This window comes from Hyaena hyaena, unplaced genomic scaffold (genome assembly GCF_003009895.1).
Source record: "Hyaena hyaena isolate Hyena2069 unplaced genomic scaffold, ASM300989v1 scaffold_21, whole genome shotgun sequence".
Lineage (NCBI taxonomy): Eukaryota > Metazoa > Chordata > Mammalia > Carnivora > Hyaenidae > Hyaena > Hyaena hyaena.
The window spans coordinates 3,199,935-3,221,863 of NW_024080653.1; the positions used below are offsets into that span (position 1 = coordinate 3,199,935).

Sequence of the window (21,929 nt, forward strand, 5' to 3'; positions counted from 1 at the left end):
ACTCACCGTAACGCCTGGACAAGGTTAAGGTCAGTGAACTCGTGTAACTCCACAAATGCATGAAGAACCTGGATGTTAAACTCGTCTCTATCAACAAAAACAAAAGATTGGGGGCGGGCAGGGAAGAGCGGAAGTCAAGCAGTGACTCTGGGACCCCAGGCTGTCCCCGGCCAGGCGGTTTCTGCACTCGGTCCCCGGACCAGCCACTGTCCCCCGGAAGAACCCTCTGCGTGCCGGCGGCGTGGCCAGGGCTGCCCCAGGACAACACCCTCCTCCCGGGCTCCGGGCGTTCTGGAACTCCTGACCACCCCGCCCCCCACGGGTGTCTCCCAAGGCCTCACCTCTCGCCCAGGTAGTCACCAATGGCGGTCTTGTTGAGCCCTTCCCCTTTATACAGGAACTGGGCGATGTCTTCACAGGTGTTCTTCAGCAGGTCGTTCTCTATTAAGAACTGGATCCCCTAGAAAAGGCAACAAAGATGCCAATGAAGGGCAGAGGGAGAGTGGGGGTGGGCACTCGGGACACACAGGGAGTACCTGATAAACAGGGTCGGGCTCCCCGCCACCCCACCGCCCCGCTGAGGAGCCAGGGCCGAGCACAGACCATGTGATGTATGCTCTGCAGAAGGGCAGGCAGCTGGGACCCCAGCGCGGAGCCCGAGGCTCCAGCAGCAGCGCCCTCACCTTTTTCGGGTCCATGTTAAACTTCTTTCTGCCCATGGCGACCTGCTTGTTCCTCTGCATGTTCTTCCTGTAAGACAGGCAGCACGGCCCCGTGAGGCCTCCGGGTGGCCGGGAAGCTCTGAACGGCCACCAGCGACCCTGGCTTCACGGGGGGGTCGGGAGGCGCCATCCAGGAAAGCACGGGCACACGCGGGTCTGAGTGTGGAAGGCCGGCCGGAGCCCTGGCCCTGGCTGGCCCCTCATCATTTGCTCCTTCTACCCCACTGGTGTTTGTTTTCTTAACGTGATTTTTAAAGAAACTTTATTAAGGGAGCACGTACACATCACACAACACAGCCATCTTCACTGCGGTTTTGAATGATTTTTCCTAAGCTTCCGAGGCTGTGCGACCATCACCCCAACCAGCAGAGCCTTTTCAGCCCTGGCGAGGGCAGGCACGCGGTGCGAGCTCACCATGGGTTCCCTCGCTGGGCCCGTCCCTCCGCCCGCTGACAGGCCTGCAGTGCCCCGCCCCCCCCCCCCACACTGTGTGACGTAAGAACGAGGGAAGCCCTCCCGCACTGTCTTTTTGTGCGCAGCGTTCATTTCCCTCGAGTAAACATCCGAGTCCTGACCTGCCAGCCATGGCACGGGCGTGGGTCTCACGTTACAAGAAAGTGCCACGGGGCCTCCCCACGGCCACGCCACCCTATCACCAGCGCTCACAACACCAGGGACCCCAGGCCCGCTCTTATCTGGGCTGTCTTCTCGCTACTGATTTGTACACGTTCTTTACATGTATCTTCTGGAAACAAACCCTGTTTCAGATACACGTTTTGCAAACCTTTCTCCTGGTCTGTGGCTTACCTGGTCCTTTCTTGTCGCGGCACCTTTGAGGGCACAAGCTTTACGTTTTGATAAACTCTCATCTACCTGTTGTGTTAGAGCTACAATTTTTTTGAACAGAAAAGTGAGAAGGCTGTCATCCCAAAGTGAGTGCACAGGGCCCCGAGTGCTGAGCTGGCCGCTTTCTGTAGAACGCGGGCCTCACTCCCCTCGCGGCACGGCCCACACCCGCTTGAAAGAACAAAGCCAAACGGTCTTAGGAAGCCAGACAGGGGACTTAGGCTTAGAAAAATACAGACGCGTAGTGAGTTAGAAACAGCTCGGTGATCGCATTAAGGACTTAGACAACGGTCTGGGGACCCCATTCAAAACTAAACTCTGGAGGTCACGGGCACTTCACGTGGTCAGCCCGCAAACACTCGTGCTGTCGTGTCCCGTCCAAGTGCTCTTCTCTCTGCAGACGGCGGGGCAGCGTTAAGCTCTTCCTCGGCCCAAAAGGCAGACAGAAACTCTAACGCATGAGCATGGCCAGTGAACACGGTCAGGCAAGGCCGCCTCAGGCTTCAGGGCCTGTGGAGTTCTCTGCAGCGATGCGGAGGCCCCGTCGTCAGAGCCGCTGAAGGGGGAGCACGCAAGGGGGTGCGCGAGCTTGCCGGGGACCAAGAACGGACAGCGTGCTCTCCGTTCAGGCGCCGTGGGCGCGGGCCAGACACACTCACCTTTCTTCTGTGGATCCCAGGTTTTCAATCTCATTAGCCACCTCTGCTATCTCATCCTTCAGCCTCTACAAAACAGACAGTGCCGAGTTACCAGGAGGGCCCGGGGCATCTCCTAGAACTCGCTCCAGCCAAAACCAGGAGCAAACAAACCAGAACGAGACAGTCAGACACACCAGAAAACAAATCCTTAACATGGAAATAGATGGTGGGGAAATGCATCTATTCGACACATATTTACTGAGCTCCTGCCAAGAAGTAAACGTTGCAGGGGAACAAAGGTGAAACAGATGGCCCGTGACCACACGGGGTTGACGGTCCAGGGAAGAACTTTATAACCGCATACACCGTGTAACACACGCACCTCCCCCGCAGGTCGCTCAGAGCCTGTGTGCGGCTTACTGAGCGAGGCTGGGGAAGCCTGGGGCTGCGGGGCCGGCGGTGCACGGCCTGGGCCAACACTGCCGCCAAGCGGCCGCCAGAGGGAACGTCCTTCCCACGCTCCCGCCTTCGCCACGCAGGTGAGCAGACCCTCAGAACGGACCCGGTGACGGGGGCTTGCAGTGAACTTCTGCTCAGACTTCCCAGCATTTATTGGCGAGGCAGGAACCGAAGAGTTTGTGAAAATGATCAAAATGCGCTGAAACCAACAGCCGAGCAAGTCTTTCCTCTCCTTACTCTGCAGCTCCCTCCCGTCCCCACCCCCAGGCTCCCAAGTGTTTTCCGTATAATTCTACAAGAATGACAGGTGCTGTCCCGAGGGCTAAAGTAACCCAGCCACTGGCTTCTAGGACTTACTTCTACGAAGCGTGGCGGTTACGCAAAGGAGCTTAGAAACCCTCTGGTGAGGCAGCCGTGGGGGCCTTAGCATCTGCGAGGGACCCACCGCCACGCTAGGTGCTGTGTCCACAAGACCTCACTCAACCCTTCAACACGCGCTGTCATTCTTAGCTCACAGATGAAAAAGCCCAAGTTCAGAGAACCCGAATCCTTCTGTCTGAAACCACTCCGCCAGGAAGAGGCAGCGCCAGGACGGGATGTGGGCCTGGTCTAACCTGAAGTCCGCGTTCCAAGCACCTGAGCCCCCCCTGGGGGTCCCCTCGCTGGGCTGGCAGACCAGCCCGGGGGTGCTGTGTGGCTTTGCCAACCCCTCGAAGGTTCCATTTCCTCACTGGTGAAGCCAAGGTGACAGTCAGTAACCAGGCTCAGCTCTGAGCCGTGCTGGGGTCCGCTCACAAAGCCTCGTGAGGAGGCTCCGGGAGGGACGCCTGCCATGGCACGTGTCACTGCTGGGGCCGCCTACCTGAATGTCAGCCAGCAGCTCCTGCTTCCTCCGCCGGATGTTGTCCAGCTCCTGGCGCTCCTCTGCGGTCAGGTCACTGGGAACTACAGGGAAGGAAGGGACGTTACAAGGAAAGCTTCATCTCACCGACAATAAACCGGCCCCCGGGGAAGACACTAGAAGCCCAAGTGGGAAGCGGGACGGCTCCGGCCCCCGTCCTTCATCGGCCTCACCAGAGGGGAGCACCCGACGAGGGAGACACTCTGCTGAACAAGCACTTGCCGTGGAAACGAGAGAGAAAAGGCCACCGGAGGTCAGAGGAGGTTGGCCAGGGATGAAAGAGGGCTGTCAGCCGAGCCCTGGCCGTCGTCAGCCCTTAGAGTGGGGACACTTCGGGCCCTGGTGAGCCAGCGTCTTGAAGCCTCAGCTCCCTCACTGCCCCACCCCCCGGCCCCGGAATGACTTCCACCACACCCTTCAGTGGGAGGGTGGTGGGTGCAGCACGACACGAACCCTTCTGTGCCGTTTCTGGAGGGGGAAGGGACAGATGACGCACTTACAGGGACCCCCCCAAAAAAACTAGAAGGATGGACCCTGACTGCCCTTAACTCTGAGGACAGGGTCATGGAGACTTTCCTCTCTGCTTTATACCCTTCTGGTTGAGTGTGGTGTTTTTAGATGTTTTTAGATTTGTGTTGAGAGAGAAAAGGAAAGAAACCCCAGCCGGCTCCGTGCTGTCAGCGCAGAGCCCGATGTGGGGCTGGATTCCTAGAGCCGTTAGATCGTGACCTGAGATGAAATCAAGAGTCAGAGGCTCAACCAACTGGGCCCCTGTTTGGGTAGGTTTTAAGGAGCCCTTGTCCTGAGAACAAAGTACTGAATTCGCAGGCACAGTTCTCCCCACGAAGCATTTCTTCCTCTGAGACCGTCTCGCCTCACCCGGAAACACGGGGACGCGGGACGGAGCCCACGGGGGCCCTTCCGAACGTGCTGCGGGGCGCTGCACAGTCCATGGGGAAAACGCGCACTGGCACCGGGAAAAGCTGGGCTCGGATCCCGGGCCCGGCCTCCGCACACCCACACCACGGAGGGCCGCTTCACACGAGTCACTTGGCCTGTCCGGGCCACAAGTCGTCGGCAGTAGAGCAGGCGCACACCGTCACCCGCTCTGTGGGGCTGCGGGAAGGACGGGGCCCCGCAGAGAGACTGCCCCAAACCCCGCCTGGCGCTCTGCGGGGGCCGGAAGGCGTTGGCTTCTGTCCCTCCGGGCCAAGAGCAGACGGTACCCATGTGGCCTGATGGACGGGCCACCGCTCGGACGCCTAAATGCCTCAGGGCCACACCACGTGGTGCACCAGCCACAGGCCACAAGCAGCTACCCAGCACCTGAACTGTGACTAGACCAGTTTGACATGGGCCGTACGCATAGACTTCATACAGTGAGGTAAAATATCTCTTTGATAATATTTTATGTCGATTACACATTGAACTCATAACTTGACAGATAAAAGATTATTTTAAATTGCTCTCACTTGGGCTGCTGGAAAGTAACACTGCGTACGCGGCTCATATTACATCTCTTTTTTTAATGTTTATTTATTTATTTTGAGAGAGAGGCCGTGTGCATGAGTGTAAGCCGGGAAGGGGCAGAAAGAGAGGGAGAGAGAGAATGCCGAGCAGGATCTGCAGTCAGCGGGGCTCAAACTCACAAACCGCGTGACCGTGACCTGAGCCAAAACCGAGTCGGACCTTAACCGACTGAGCCACCCAGGCGCCCCCATGGCACACCGGGCTTCTCCTGGACGCACGGGCAGGGAAACAGCCCTGCCTCCAAGGGTACGACCCACGACTCTCTGGGATGCTGAACCTTGGCCGCATGCAGAGACTTTACTTTCCCCAAATATTTCCCTAAGAGTCACAGAAGACGACAGAAGAGGGGAAGAGACAGCCAGCAGCGGGGACTCCCACAGCACAGGGAGGGGGCTCAGTCAGAGATGCTGGCTCTCCTGTCCTTACCCAGCTTCCCCCCACCGTGTTCTAGAAAAGCGTCTCAATTTCAAACTTCCCCAGGACGCAATGAAGCATGCACCTGCTCTCACAACCGGCCTTCTCCACACACGACAGGATAAAAAACATACCCTCCTCGTGTGAAATCCACCGACGCTATCATTCTACCCTTCACCGTGGCCCTGATGTCACAGCCTAACAGACGCACAGAGCCCCACAAACATCAGAGGCTGGAGGATTCGAGAGGGCCATCGAAATCCAGCCTGGGTCACCTTCCAGGGGTGGCCTTGCTGCGTCCCTGAGAACCCCCAGGGAATGCTCTCCCTCCCCTCCCCGTGTTCAAAAGCGGGGGGCCAGTAACAAATCAGCTCTAGGTAGAGCGAACACCACTTCAAGAAACAACAAAGCGCAAGGCCAGGTCCTGTGTCCTGGAGAAACGCGTGTGCTAGAAGGAGCTCACGCTCGTGTTCCGGGCTTTCACAGGGCAGATCTTCTAACCCATGAGGCCTGGAAGGTCCCTTTAAGAAACAATTTCCTGAGGTTCTGGGAGACAAACATTCTAACAGAACAGGTTCTGAAAATCTGAGGCAACAGTTCATGTTTAATAAGCTGTTCCAAGGGGGAGAATAATCAGGCTTTGACTTTGAAGCCACAGCCACGGCTTCATCAGATCAGGGAGGGCCCTGCCCGGGCAGAGGCGAGACTAAGGTCCTCAGAATGAGGCTGACGAACAACAGAAGCACCGCGTAGAAAATTTCTATCTCCGGAGCGCTGTACGGCCCGGGAAGCCAATTTTCTCATTCCAGATGGAAACTCTCTGTGGCGGCTTTGTTTTCAGAACCTCGCCGCCTGACCATGCTGGGCGGGCGCTGACACACGACCGTCTCTCTAGAAGGCCACGGTCTAGTTTCTGAGCCCTAAATTCAGAGCGTGCGGCCGGCCCTCTCCCTCCCAGGGCGCTGTTCTAGAAACAGTAAAGGAGTTTTTACAAAGCTAGAAACCTACCACATCAAAGCGAGCAGGGAGAGAGAGGGGCCCCAGCGGAACAGACTTCTGGGACGGAGCGAGCAGCGCCGACCCCCTTCCGCAAGGCCGCTCTGCCGGAGGTGGGGCGCCGGGGCGGCAGAGATTTGGCGCCCGCGTGCACCTGAGGCAAAACGGAGGCCCTGAGGCAGCAGCCAGGCAGGGGGGCCCGGTCCTGACCTACAGCAAAGTGGGTCCGGGCCCTGCCGGCCCGAGGCCGCCCCACGCGCGGGGCTCCCGTGGACGCTGCCGCTGGGGAGGTCCTGCAGCCGCAGGGGTGGCCGAGCGCATGGCCCCAGTGAGGGGAGAGGAGGCCCGCTCAGGAGTGGAACTAAAGAAAACTAAAGAAAACTTTAAGACGACAGAAAACCCTGAAAAAGGGACAATGAAAGAAAACGCTAGAAATTAAACTCATTTTTGGCCCCCCAGGCTTCCTATCAGAAACGGGTTAAAAGATAAAGGTGAGGGACTCTGCAGCGTAAAGAGCAGGAAGACTTGAAAACAGCAGCAGAGATCGACTCTGTGTCCTAAGGTTTTTATAAATCCCACAGAGAAACACACGTTGTAAAAATCCAGAAGTTGAAAAAAACATTCAAGAACTGGACGATTAACAAGGACCCTAAAAGCTCCAGGCGTGGGGGGGGGGCGGGGTGGCTGGCTCACGGCCCTGGGAGGCAGGAAGGAGGCTCCACACGCAAACGAGTTTGACCCTAGAACTAACTGTGAGCCAGCCGGGAGGGCAGAAGAGGGTCACCTGAGACGCGGGAGGACTCAGCGTTTCTGTCCCGCGCTCCCTCGGGAGGAGGAAGGTGTGTTTGCAAGCCCCCCCGCCCCCCCCCGGGGAGCCCGCAGAGAACACACACGGTCACGTGCATGGACTGAACGACCGGGCCAGAACAGGAGGCGGCTGACGGGCCTCATCCCGGAGAAGGAACGGGGAGGCCAGGGAGGGGCCCGGGCCTTCCCTCGACGGCACGGGAACGATCACCAGGGACAGGAAAGACGCCACGGCGGGCAGCGGTCGGCGGAGGTGAGGGGAGCCCACCGGCCCGGGCTCCGGGAACGGCTTCCCGAGCGAGGGGGCCCCGCAGGGCACACCGCGCTCCAAGCTGAGCGGCGGCGACAAGCTTGTGACGGTGCGGGGCCTCCGCTGTCCGCTTTCAGAGTCCGCCGGCACACACTGCACAGAGGCTAGGCAAAGTCACATGTCACCCACAGCGAAGGCCAGGGGGCGGGGCACGTGGAAAGGCAAGGCGGACGGGCACCTGCTTACAAAAAGCAGCGACAGAGGCAGTACGTCAGGAACAAGAAAACGAACTTGTAATTATGCGAATGGAGGTTCCAAAGGTGAAAGTAAAGGAACCAAAAAATGGACAGAGTGAGGAGGGGGAGGGGGAGGTCAGGAGGCCATGTCTGACTTTGGTAACATAATCAGCGGGATGAGAACATTAATATGTATCTGGCAGCACCTACCAGCAGGTGAAACCCAGAAAAAGTTCACTACTAGCAGCTGCTTCCGGGGAGCGGGTCTGGGAAGGGGGGGGCCAGAGCTCCTGACAACTTGATTTTAAAAAATACACGGAGGTGCTGGTGCATTTCTCAAATGAAAAATAAAAATGTTAATCTACAGTCACCAGAAAAGACGGGCCCTCCGCGTCCCGGGGGTCAGAAGGAAGCGGCTTCTGGCCAGTGTGCCGTGAGAGTCAGCAGGACACTTATTCACGTGGACTCGGACGCCGACTCCTGGCGTTAGCCGCAGGCTCCCCAAACCCTGCGCATCCCACACTCAGCCACCTGAAATCACAGCCCCGCTTCCCTTCGGGTTCAGCACATCTGAGAACTTTTCTTTTTAAAGGAGGGCAGGTTTAGATCCCCTTGTGCCGGCGCAATCCTTCCCTGAGACCAGGAAAGCCCCCGCCCTTACGGAACGGAGCCCCGCACTGAGCCTCATCAAGGTGCCGTGCCCTCTCTGGTACAGGCCGTCACTCCCACGCCCCCCACGAGGAAAAGCTTCATTTCACTCACTAGCAAGAAAGAATCAAAACCGGGGCTGGAGAGGCAGGGCTTGGAGCGACACCCCCCCAACCCCCGGGGGTCTGGCAGGCCGCAGCCACGTGCACCCGTGCCCTGGGCCCCGGGAAGGGCGTGCATCCGTGCCGCGGCTTTCCCTCGAAGCCATGAGGGTTAAACTCTAAAAGATGGACTGATGGGCCAGATGGCAGAGCAGCAAACAGCTCCTCCCTCCCCCGACTGCCACGTGCTGCAGCCACGCTCGTGTGCCAGGAGGGCGGCTGGGCCCCCTTCTCCCGGAAAGAACGGCAAGCAGGGAGGCAGCAGCCGGCGCACAGAAGGCGGGGAGCAGGGCACCTGGGGGTCCGGAGGCCTTGGGGGTGGGCAGTGATGCCGCGAAGGTTAATGTGCAAGGTGCTCCCTTGTAGCAGGGGGGCCGGTGCAGGATGGGCCTCCCTGGTCCCTTGCAGGGTTCCATCCGAACCAAGGGGATCCAAGTACCCCTGACAACAAGGGACCATTGTGCTCAGCTGTGAATAGAAAAGCCACACCAGGGACGCTTCCATTTCTTTATTTAAATGTGGCTCCACAGATTTTACCAGCAGGCAGGGGCCCAGAGCTGAAATGTGCTCCATCCAGCACACAAAGGAGGACTGTCTTAAAGGGACAGCTCCCATAAATACGCACATGGCGGCTGTCGCCACTCCCAGCTCAGCTGCGCGATCCGCATAAAGTTCAAGTGAAAAAGCAGTTCTTTGGACAGCGGTTTCTGTTCCGCAGCAGCCTGCACGGTGGACGACTCTGCCCACATCCCCAGGAGGGTTAAAGACGAGCTTCCGCAGGCCATCCAGCCACACCAGGTCCCTCTGCCCGCCTTCAAAGCAGAGCACTTGCCTTGTTTTTCCAATCCCAATCTTCTCACGCATTTTATACACAGCCCCTACCCTTCAGGGGATAAGAGTCTACATTAAATCAGCACAGCACAGAAATGTTTTATATGAGGCCAGGAGTCTAGAAAGGTCTCTCCCTTCCCCCCAAGTGTGGAGAAGATTAAACAGACAGGAGAGAACACCCTAGCCCACCCACCCCCGTGCCCAGAAGTGCATCAGTGTGTCCAGACGCGATGCCCAGCCTCTGGGGCACCGGCACCAGAGGCACCCCAGCTAACCGAAGCCAAACCCTTCACAGACCTGTATGTTTTATGAAACTGAAAACACACAGCCTCAGAATCCTACATAAGCCCCACCCACGGCCGGAGCGGCAGCCGCAAAGTAAGGCCTCACGCTGTCTCATGCCCTCTCTAGAAGCCACTGACAGCTCCAGAGACAACATAGCCCTTCACAGACAGCTGTGGGGTTCAAGGGCGCAGATCTGCGGAACTGTCCACAGGAGTGAAGGTGGTTTCTCTCCCCTCCACAGGCTTCAAGGCCAAAGGGCCTGTGCTCACAGACCTCACACCCGAGCAGACCTTCCCAGTTAAGAGGCTTCACACTGCCCCACCCAGTGGGGGTGAGTCACCCAGGCTCCCCGGAAATCCCGGAGACTTACGATGTGAAAAATTCAAAAGACTAGAAAGAACTCAGGTGTTGGAGATGGATGTAAAACCAACTTTCACAGAACTCTCAGTTCCAGGCCGACAGGAGAAATACGTGGGGTCAGATCTTTAAGACAGAACCCAACCCCACAGCACCTGCCATGTGACAGGTGACACAGAGAAAGGGAAAACAAACAGCTGTAATGATGAAGGAATTACACGGAAAGCCTCAAATTTACAGACAGGCCTGGGCAGGACAGCTGTCACGACCAGAGGACAAGGGGGCGGGGGAGGGGGACAGACGGATGGACAGAGCACACGGATGTGACTGAAGCCGCAAACCTGGTGGCCCCCACAAGCCAACAGTACATGTGATCGCATCACACCTTCACAGGAAGTCTGCCAACTGTAGAAAACAGACGGCCGTTCCTCCCCGCGAGGTCGAAACCACAGCAACCCTGCAGCCCTCTGTAAAACCCAACAGGCGATATTTACTCCACCTGCAACGGGAAGGGGACTCTGGCCCCTGTCACACGTGGACGGACCTCGAGGACAGCGTGCTCGGTGAGGTGAGCCAGTCATAAAAGGCCACGTGCCGTAGGATCCCGCTTCTGTGCCGTCCCTCGAGCAGCCAGATCCACAGAGACAGGCAGGAGGCTGGGGGCGGCCAGGGGCTGGGGACTGGGTGCTGGGGGCCGGGAGCCAGGGGCCGGGGGCCGGGGGCCGGGGTGGGAGGACGCTGCCCGGGGACGGAGTTTCGGTTTTACAAGACGGAAAACTCCTGAACACTATACACTTAAAATGATATATCTTGTGTGTGTATTTTACCATGATCAAAAATAGACTAAACACACAAAAAGTTAAGAGCAGTATCCCGACTCCCTGTTGCTGCTTGCTGTGCTGGTCTGCCACGGCTGACTCATGACTTGACTCTGTGTAGACTGGTTTAGGAGAAGCATCTCACCGCCAGTCCACAGCCTCGGAGGTCCCGGAGGAACGTGCGCACACAACGTGGACCCGAGAGAGTTAAGCTGGCATGGGGCTCACACAGCTGACACGCAGCACAGAGGGGCCGGGGGCGCCTCCAACTGCGGGAAGGACAGATGCGTTAATGGCTTTATAGCCATAACTCCGGGGGCGCCTGGGTGGCTCAGTCGGTTGGGCGTCCGACTTTGGCTCAGGTCATGATCTCACGGTTCGTGGGTTCGAGCCCCGCGTCGGGCTCTGTGCTGGCAGCCAGCTCAGAGCCTAGAGCCTGTTTCAGATTCTGTCTCCCTCTCTCTCTGCCCCTCCCCTGCTCACACTGGGTCTCTCTCTCTCTCCTTCAAAACTAAACATTAAAAATTTAAAAAAAGAAAAGAAAAGAAAAACTCTGTTCCCACCCCAGTCTGAGAGTCACTCATCTAACCACTGCCCTAATGACTCAAGCCTCCTTAGTTCAGCAGAGAAGCCACCGGGGCTTGGGGGTGGGTGGGGACACTTGCTGGGGGTTTTCCTCACCTGATTAGTCCTGTGGCCGCCACCACCCCACCCTGCCCCAACTGGACGGGGTGGTCATCCTCAGTGCCCTTCTCCAACGAGAGAACACGGATTAAAGAGCCACACAGACACCTGGCTGGTTGTCGGTGGAGCGTGCGACTCCTGATGCTGGGCTTGTGAGTGTGAGCCCCACACTGGGTGCAGAGATTACTTAAAAATAAAATCTTGAAAAACAAAACAAAACACATACAGCCCCAAAAACTGTCTTAGGAAAACACCAAGGTGGTCTATCATGTGGCCTCACAGCCTGAAGAGAAATGACACGCTCTTCATCGATCCTATCCCAGAACTCCAGGACCACCAGCCAACCAAAGGGAAAGGAGGTCAAATTTCAAGGTAGTAAAAGGGACAAAGTCATAAAATCGTATCTTCAAGTTTGCTTGAGAAAAACAAAGTGAACATCTGCTTTCAATAAACGCTGAGACCTAGAAAATGATCGTTTTAAAAGCCTCGCCCTCGCCCACGGCCCGGCAGCCAGCATGGCTGCAGCCGGAGGCCTCGCACCAGGGCTCCCGCCTGCACTCAGACCTCCAGCCTCCGTGTGCGAGGCCCGGCTTGATCACGGGACAGGGAGCAGAGCCCACCCGCTGGACAGGGAAGAGCCATTTTCTCGCACAGGCTTCCTTGAGGTAAGTGCCCAGCTCTGGGCGAAGGCCTGGGAGTCCCCGAATCCACCGGACACCCTGAGTGACCCGGGCTTGCCCCCCTCTCTCCGGAGGACGGGATGCCAGGAACGCCCGGTGCCAGCCACGGGTGCCCTCTGGCTTGCCCAGCTGCTGCCACACCCCTTTCGTCCAAAACAGGGGCTCCGCAGCGGTTTTAGGAAGTCGGTTCTCTCTCACTTCACCTGCTCCTGGCCTGTTTGGATGCCACCCTCTGTAAAGCCCTTAAGGTTCTGCACACTCACATTCTCAGCCGGTCTAACAGCGGGAACGGACCCCTAGGATCAAATTAAATGTGCAATTCTAATTCCTTTTCCGGGCGTACTGTTGGAAGGAGGGCTACCCAGACCTGGGAACGGTTCCAGAGGACACCAGAAACTCACGGGGTGGGTCCAGAGGGGAGAGAATCACCCGGAATCTGTCCCTCCGCTTCCCGCTGTCCTAGCATTTCTCACCTCGCCAAAGCAGGGCCACCAAAATCGGTGATGAGCTTGTCCCTGAATCTCAGGCCTAGAAGAAGCCACACTGAAGGCTTGAACATCTGTCCCCGAGGAGCTGGTGGAAAACCCCAGAACGCTAGCCCACAGGCACACATGCAGAGACACACAGCAGCCCCGCGGCTGGGCGGGAGAGGCCAGCAGCAAAGCACGGCAGAGCAGGGTCCTGGAGGGGGGGGATCCACATACTCGGGGTGATGCCCACAGCGCGCTCACGCACCCTCCACCCGGCGCTTACCCAAGGCGGTCCCCTCTCCTGCAGCCCCAGCGACCCAGCAGCGACCCAGCAGCACCCCCGTCACGGCCTGGGCAGCTCACAGCTCTCAGCTTCAGAGGCCACGGCGGGCCGGCACCGCGACCCCATCGTTCCCGGCTCCCGGGAGCTCCCGCAGCCCCCGGCGGACGCAGGGATGGAGCGAGCACAGCATGTGTGCGGCGCAGCCGGTGGGGACAGGAGGCAGCGAGGAAACAAAAGCCAAGGAGCCAAGCAGAAACCGAGGGCGGAGAGGGAGCAGATCCTGGCGGGGAAGGCCGGCGTGGACAGAGATGGCCGCGCGGAGCTGCCGCCTGGCTGCCACTGGGCGCGTGTGCTCCCTGCGGGCGTGTTTCCATGAATGTGATTCCAGCCGGCCCCTCCCACTGCCCCCCACGCAGCCTCCGGAGGAGGGGTGCACCGGCAGCTCGCAGGCTGGCTGCACTGGCTTCTCCCGCCCCTCCCCGGGAGCAGACAGCTGATGGCTGTCCCTGGGGGGATGGCAGCCCTCCCCTCAGGTTAGGGGCCCTCTCATCACCGGACATACCGGAAGGCAGCCCCGCGCAGGGCACCCTCTCCTCCCCCTCTGCACCCTGCCCCCCTCTCCCGTGCAGGGCAGTGATGCTGACCAGCCGGCTCCCGGGCTCCGGGGCCTGGGACCCACATCTTCACACGGGCGCGCCGGCCTTATTGGCAGAGGGCTCGCCTCCCACTCGGTCACCAGAGGCTGTAACATGACATTCTGGCACGTTCCAGACAGGAGGAGTTGGAGGACAGGACTAGAGGTGGCTGGGACAAGACACATCACTGCGGCCCGAGAGCTCTCAAACTCCGGATGGCCCAGGACACCCGAGGAGCACCATGAAACACACGCACTTGGACCCCCGGACCCAAGCTGAGGGCTCCATGTTGGACCCGAACCCAGGACAAGTCGGGGCAGCCGTCTTCAGGCCACCTGGGGAAGCGCTGCCTCTGCCTAACAAGGGCAGACACGGAAGGTCTCAGAAGTCAGACAAGCAAGGCGAGAAAAGAGAGGAGAAACCTCTGCACCACGTCAGGGCTCTTGGACCCAGCACTTTTGACCTGGGCGATGACTCCCCATCTTGGGGTGCCCCGGGCGCCGCAGGCTGTCGGGCTGTGTCCCTGGCCTGCGCCCACTGGACGCCAGAGCGCCCCCACGGCCCCCTCCAGATGGGACAACCCCCTCCAGACGCTGCCAACTGTCCCCTGAGGCAAAACTGTCCTGCTCAGAACCACCGCTCCAGACAAACAAGGGGGAGAACCCCCAAACACACCCCTGCACCCTCCCCTGACTTCTGCTAGGAACCCCCCAGGCCTGTCCCCACACTCCTGTGGGTCCCCTGCTCTGCTGATTTCCTCGTCACCGTGACACGGTCACCAGACCCAACCCCAACACCCTACCTCTGCAGCCCAGGCAATGTCTTTTAAGAAACAGCCACACGAACAGTTTTATTTTTGTGTCAAAATGGCAGTTGTCATCTACAGGAGTCGCACCAGGTCTATGAGAAATAAACACTAGAAGCAGGGATGAGATCTTCGTTTTAGGCTGCAGACGGAAACACGCTTCCTGCAAGGTGAAGACGGACAGTCACCCCCCGCTCACCCGCGAAGGGTCCATTATGGGGGTTTCATCTCCCCAGACGGAGCTCATGCTGTAGATGTACAACCAGGGCTATGTCCCCTCTGGATGCACCATTACCAGTGTTCACACACACATACACACATACACACACACACACACACACACACACACACACACACAGCAGGGGGCTCCGGACCCCTCACCTCCTGTGCAAGGCCCGTGGCCGCCCACCGCCCACCGTCACCACCCCCGCTCCTACTGCCCAGAGGACCTCCAGCCGGGCTGCGCCTGCGGCAGTGAACCTGGACAAAGTTCCACTTGCATGTGGGCCACGGGCGGCTGTGAGCGGAGCCCGTGGGAGTCCATTCTCAGCACAGACAAAATGACCCACGAAGTGAGCGGACCAGAAGTTAGACGAAAAAGCCACCAACGGAAAGTCTGCACGGTGGCCCTCCCCAGAAATAAAGATGTCAGCTGCTGAAATAAATAGTCCCATGATCAAGGTCACAAAATCACACTGATCAAGGAAAAGACCATTCAAAGGCCAGTGATCTCAGGAAATGTACCAGGAGAGAAAGTTTAAAACATGGTTTTCTCAGGCTGTTAATTCAGCGATCTTAAAAAGAAAAAAAAAAAAAGCGCATCCGCATACCACCCACCAACAAGGTGCCCTATTAGTTACTGCAGCCAATACAAAGACGCTCAGACACGGGTTCAGCCCCAAAGAGCCCCCTTCCTTCTGGAGGAAAAAGCAGCCAGCAAGTGTGTGCAAATGAACACTAGCAACAGGTGCCGCGGGGTCGGGCCCGGGAGCGCGGCGGCCAGGCTGCCAGAGGGCTCCACACGGGGCCGGGGCCGGAGCCGGGCAGCAGAGGGCACTCCGGGCTGGGCAGAGAGACAGTCGCATGGGGAAAGGGGAGAAAGAACACTCTGGAAACGTGTGGGGAAGCTGGGGTCACGCAGTATCCTCTGAACGTGACATCAAGACACTGGATTCTACTGTTGTGGAGCCGAGAGGAGCTCGGCTCGGGTGTGGTGGGAAGTGGTGGGGACAAGGCATCACAAGGGAAAAGGAGGCTTCTCAGCAGTCACGAAGGGACAGGGACAGGGACACAGGGCATTTGTCCAGTGCAGGAAAAACCTGGGTCCCCAGCTGGGAGCAAAGGACAGTCTTCTGCCCCCCCAGAGGCTCACGGCTGCAACTCCACGCTGCCGCAGTGCTCGCAGCTCGGCTCCCCTCTCTCCAGCTCTCCTGTGGCCTGGGGCGTTCGGAGCGGCCGGGTGACCCTCTACCAAGCGTGCGGGGCAGGGGGAGGCAGCAGCACTTGGTTTATTTGACCCACAGCTTCTGCGGTGGAGCTACACCCCCATCTTTCAGCTTGCCCAGTGCCACGTGAGCTAATGCGAGGCACGGGGCCGGGCCGGGCACGCTGACCTGGGCAGAGGCCCTGGGCGCCAGCGGGCACAGCGGGCAGAGCACCTGGTTCTCCGTCTCCCCGTCCTGGCCACTGAGGCACAGAGCTCCTGACGCGTCTGCTCCACTCCTGACACTCACAGGTGCTTACTTTTAGGCAGAACCTGCTCCCACTGAGCTGGGCCTGAAGAGCTCTCAGGAGAGCAGCACCTTCTACTCTAGCCCCAAAGCAGAAAAACGCAGCTCCCAGAACCACACCCCGACCCTGATCAGAGTCACCGGGGGGTCCCAGGAAGGTTTTCTGGCTTCAGAGAGAAGATTCGGAGGGGCCAGAGGCACGGGCTGGGGTCCTGGGTCCTGGTGGACCCACAATATATTTGTGGTGGACACACAAATATAAAGAAAAGCAGGATTATTCAGCCAACAGCGGTGTGGTGATAAGCCAGCCAGTCATTTGGGGGAAGACTTAGTGGAACCATAAAAATTCTAGAATTAAGCACGGATTAAAATGGCCATGGTCTTGGACAGTGTGTTTCCTGCACTGAGATGAAACGCCTCTGCGGGGAAAATGAAAGGTGAGTAGCCGGGACAACAGATCTGCAAGCGCGTGCGAGGGGTGACTTCCGGGACTCAGCAGGACAGCAGCGCGGGGACCAGAAGTCCCAAACAGACAGCTGGCAGAGGACACGCAGGCGGCCACGAAGAGAAACACACACGTGGCCCAACACGGAGAGATGCTTGAAAGCTCTAAAATTTTAAACACCAGGGGGCTCAGTTGGTTAAGCCTCTGACTTCAGCTCAGGTCATGATCTCGTGGTCCGTGGGTTCGAGCCCTGCGTCGGGCTCTGCTGACAGCTCAGAGCCTGGAGCTGCTTCAGATTCTGTGTCTCCCTCTCTCTGACCCTCCCCTGCTTGTTTGTCTCAGTCTCTCTCAAAAATAAACATACATTAAAAAATTAAAAGAAAACTTAAGAGACGACAATTGAAACACGAACACCATACTGCTCTCTGTCATTCTGGCAGAAAGTGAAATGTCTGATGACACAGGAGACCCTGACAAGGACGTGAGGGCACACGGGGGGGGGGGGAACACGTGGCCCAACGTTTCCACAGGACCCAATCTCAGACGCCACGTGCTTTTCGATTCAGCAATTCCATTTAAGAATTTCCCCAACACATACTTCCCCATCTGCAAAGATGAAAGACTACTGAACCACTACCTGCTCATTAAAAAGAATGAGCTGATCCATGAGTGCTAATCTAGAAAAATCTCTAAGACGTACTTGGTGAGACAGGAAACCACAGAGCATGAGGTATGTGAGCGCCCAGAAGACTCTGAGGGGGGCACTTGAAGCCGCCGACGGGGACCGTGTTGGGAGACGAGCCCGTGGAAAGGGAGCAGGTGTGGGTGTGGATGCCTCACCGCCTGTCTCTCTGCCTGTGTGGGTCCACAACTCAGGCAACACTGCACGTTAAAGTTTCTATTCTGCCATTCTGCTGTGGTTTTGTACCTGGGACTCCGTCTGAAGTCTCTGCATCTGAGTCCTGACTCTTTAACAGAAAACACAGAAGAAAAGAGCCCTTAGACACCAGGGAGAAAGGAGACGCAGAAACAGCCACGGACTCAGAAGAGAAGTTCACTGGCTCTTTCTCGGGTCAGCAGCTGGGTTTTTGGGAGCGCTCTGCGGTGAGGAAGACGCTCTTTTCTTAAGGAAGGAGGGGGCGTGCTGGGGTGAGTCCCGCGCCCCCCCCCCAGATGAGGGAAGTGGGCCCCAACCTGCCTCCCTCGGTCCCCTCCAGTGTCACCCACATCTGCGTGGCCAGACACCGCGGGCACTCAGGGGACACGCACAGGCACTCATGAGATGGCCACGCCTGAGCAGTGGGCTCGTGACCGTGCGTGCCCGGCGGAGCCCTGATGATCACGCCCGCCCGCGGGGCTGACCGCGTTGCCGCTGAGGCCGCACGGGCTGGGGCACGCTGAGGTCAGTGACCGTCCCCGCTGCGAGACGGAACCCCGCAGGCCGCGGCTTCGGGGGCGAACGGGGGAGGCCGGCGGCAGCCACGAGGAGATCTCCGGCGAGTGGAGAGGCAGGAAGAGGAGCAGAGAGGGGACAATGGGAAGAAAGCACACCCAGTCACAATGCCCTTGGACGGCTGTCAAACCGCAAGGGACAAGGGAGAACCTGGCGCCGCCCAGCGCTTCCAGAAGGCCCAGCCCTGCGGCCACAGGTTCTGGAGCCCCCACCACAAACACACGTCAGCGGCCCTACCAGAAGCGGAGAAGTGGCAGGCCTCCCGTCCCCGAGGCCCTGTCCCCGCCTCCGCTGGCCACTCTGAAGGGCTCTGACGGCCCACACCGGGGCCTGCCCAGACCCACAACACCCGTCCTTTCTTTCTTTCTTTTTTTTTTTTAATGTTTATTTTTGAGAGAGACAGAGCATGACAGACAGGAAGACACAGAATCTGAAGCAGCTCCAGGCCGAGCTGTCAGCACAGAGCCCAACACGGGACTTGAACCCACAAACTGTGAGATCACAACCTGAGCCAAAGTCAGATGCTTAACTGACTGAGCCCCCCAGGCGCCCCACCTGCCCTTTCTTTCTACCTGTGCCGACCCTGTGCTTCTATATTCCATGACCAGGAGACCTTGGGAGGCTGCAGAGAGCCTCAGGCTACGGATGCAGGTCAGCTCTTCCAGGGGGGCAGACGCAAGCCTCGCTGCCACTCACTTGCCTTCCTCCTCAGAACAGAAGGGCGGTTCTGACGCTCTCACGCGGGCACTGGGAGCACAGTCTCCGGTGCACTGGCTGAAGGGCCTGGGAGAGCCCACCAGGGCCAGTCCCCCTGACCTGTCACAGCAGATGATGAGGCAGGGCCGCTGGGAGGCGCTCTTGCTTACAAATAAAGATGCGACCACTCCGCCTGCAAATCACAGACTGAAGCCGCAGGGAAGGGAGCGAGAAGGATCTGTGGGATACGGATTTCTCGATTTCTCGTTACGGCACTCTGGCCTCCCCTCTCCCCGCCCCCCTCACCTGAAGCGGTTCGCCCCACGCAAGGCCGGCACGATCACGAGGAGTGCGCCAGGACCATGGGGTCGGGCGGGAGGCAGACGTCAGGGGTAGGGTTCCTGGTGCCGCCTGAAAACCCAACACCCTGATGGGGAGGCACTTTACTTCATTCCATCCCACATCCTCCCTAGACCCACTGGGATCTCACAGCTTAAAATGGTTTGTTTGTTTGTTTCTGTTTCTATTTGGACTAGATAACAAAGTCCAACTGTGAACTTGCGTATTTCCTGACGACGACCTATGCACTGTCACGTCCAGTTTTATAGGTGATGTAAGACTGGCTGAGTACAAACAACCTGCCAACAGAGCCCAGTTGAGACTCACTGGCCGAGTCCTCAGCTCTTACTGGAAAATCACATTCACTTCATTTACTGAGCACCCGCAGAGGCCCGGCCATGCTGGGAGCTCAGATTTAAACGGCTGTGGCCCCTGCCCCGCACAGAACCTCAAGGCTGGAGGGGGAGGCGTGTGAGCCCGTAGCTATGGTACAGCGGCCACGCACGCCTGGCACTCGGAGGGGACGCCTGGGAAGGCCTGGGCACACCAACGGGACTCTGGGAGGGGGTGGGGGAAATGGAGGGTGGCCCGCTCTTGACGGTGACTCATCCTAAGCAAAGCTGCCCATTAATCCTGTCTCTACAGTCTGAGCTCTAAAGTCCTCAGTCCCAAAATGGTGCCCCACTGTCACCCTGGGTCAAGCGCACATGATGCGCAGCTCACGCCGGATCTGGAGGCCTCCAGGACGGCCGGGGGCCAGAACGCCTCTGAAGTGACCATTCAGCAGGACCTCTGCCGGGTCGGAGGGCCAGCGGCGAGTTGGGGTGACCAGCGGGCACTGCCCAGGCCAGGCTCACACCTACTGTCCCTGAATCATGAGTAACGTGCTCTCTTCCATTCTCGAAAGTGCCCCTTTCGAACGAGAGACGGTGCCTACTGTGGACATACCTTCCATATCCAACGCCTCCCATGTGGGAGGTTCACCGCCCGCCTCTTTCTGGCCCGTCTCCAGAAGTGCCATTACAAGCACCCGCACGCCCCTCCCCAGTCCCTCCCACGTGGTACAGCTTCCCAAGTCACCACAGGGACGTGGGCCACGATAACCTGCACTCAGAGCTGAGGCTTCCCAACGTACTTTCTAGAGAACCCGATGAGGAGAAGCATAAAAAGGACCCCAGAACGTGTTACACCTTCCACAAAACCTACTGTGGAATCTTCAAAGTCATCCGTGCAGTTCGTTACTAACTACAAACCAGGACATGCCTGTGCGGTCGGGTCCTAGGGCGCTGCCGCCATCCGGCGAGGCCGCACAAGACAGACACACGTCCATACACGTCCACACGCGACACTCATTGACTTCAGAGTGACCGAAGGGGCTTCGCCCAGGTCTTCCCCAGGGTCCTGTGGGCTTTCTAAGCCACCCGACCTGCTGCCCCTTGACTGAGAGCTTCCCAGGTTACAGTGTGGGTGTGGAGAGGATCCAGGAAGTGTACGGACCCAAGGGGCCTCCAACGGTCTTTACCAATACTGAAAGAGGAAGGTCAAGTTAGCTCAGAACTTGGTCAAAACGGACGCCTCGGGGGTGCTCTCCCTGGTCTCCTGTCTGTGCCTCTCACATCACACCCGTCCTGGCCAACTGTCACTCAGGGTCAGGAAATACAGACACCATCCCCGGGCACACGGCTCCGTGCAGAAGCACCCAGGGTGGACCCTATAGACAGGCAAAGGTGGGGGGTGGGGGGAAACTTCTTGGGCTTAAACACACTGAGCTACGCACACGCTCCCGCCAGCCCCAGCCTATGCACGGGACCCTCTAGTCCTCCTCCCGAAAATGGGAAGAAACCCCCCGGTCTGGGTAGCTGCTCCTCCCGAAAGGCAGTAAAACTGTCACCTGGTATCTCCCGCCCAGATCGAGAGTGACTTCACCCCCACTCCAGACACCCGGGCGGGGCCGGACTCACCCTCCTCCTCTTCCGTCTTCAGGACCATCTTTCTCCACCACAGCAGGGCCCCGAGGGCCGCGAGGCTTTGTCCTGCGGAGGCCAAGTGGGGCGCGGGGCTCCCCTGGGCTGCGGGCCGGGCCGGGCGGGGCGGCGAGCACCTGGGGGCTGCGGGGCCAGGACAGCTCAGAGCTGCTTCCTGAACCCGGACCAATGGGCCTCCTCCGGTGCCACAGGCGTCACAGCCACCACCCAGTTCCTGAAGTCAAGCTCAAGTAGCTTCGGAGGAGTTAACCAGTTAACCGCCTGCTGCCTGGAAGAGGCCGGAGGCCAGAGCCCAGGAGCCCGGCAGCTGCGCTCCCAGACTTTCCTCCGACGCAACCACAGTGACCTGTCTGCTCACTGGGCGAGTTACCTTCTCAGAGGAGGAAGCCCCGGCGCTCTCACGGCGAGAGGGCGGCTCGTGTGCGAAGACGATGATTAAGAGACCGTCATCGTTACAGCATGCTATGAGGTCACAGGCTAAAAGGAGAAGGCAGTTTTTAAGAGAGAGAGAGAGCTGGGGAGAGGGGCAGAGGGAAGGGAAGAGAGAGAGGAAGAGGGAGGGAGAGGGAGAGGGAGAGGGAGAGGGAGAGAGAGAGACAGAGAGAGAGAGAGAGAGAAAGCCTTAAGCAGGCTCTGGGCTCAGCACAAAGCCTGACACAGGGCTCGATCCCATGACCCTGGATCATGAGCTGAGCTGAATCAAGAGTCGGACACTCAACCAACTGAGCCCCTTAGGCGAGAAAGCAGACTTTTAGAGGGAAAAAAAAAAATCCAAGGCCATTGCCAATACAAGTTCGGTTTTATCCCCATTCTATGTGTTCATTT

The 21,929-nt window shown here is 58.5% G+C and overlaps 1 protein-coding gene across 3 annotated transcripts in view; it reads right to left on the reverse strand.

Annotated features, from left to right (window-relative positions):
- Nucleotides 1–21,929, reverse strand: part of CYTH1 (cytohesin 1) — a 73,616-nt gene that overhangs the window by 14,882 nt on the left and 36,805 nt on the right. The window contains exons 1-6 of one of the 3 annotated variants that reach the window (XM_039226576.1): nucleotides 21,081–21,528; nucleotides 3,528–3,610; nucleotides 2,228–2,292; nucleotides 684–750; nucleotides 342–460; nucleotides 7–87 (exon numbers count right to left, since the gene is read on the reverse strand). In XM_039226576.1, the coding sequence (XP_039082507.1) occupies nucleotides 7–87; nucleotides 342–460; nucleotides 684–750; nucleotides 2,228–2,292; nucleotides 3,528–3,610; nucleotides 21,081–21,108 (443 nt within the window). In that variant the 5' untranslated portion in view covers nucleotides 21,109–21,528. Of the gene's footprint in view, nucleotides 1–6; nucleotides 88–341; nucleotides 461–683; nucleotides 751–2,227; nucleotides 2,293–3,527; nucleotides 3,611–13,016; nucleotides 13,036–21,080; nucleotides 21,529–21,929 lie in introns of those variants that run through there. The other 2 variants (XM_039226578.1, XM_039226577.1) reach the window with 2 other exon arrangements.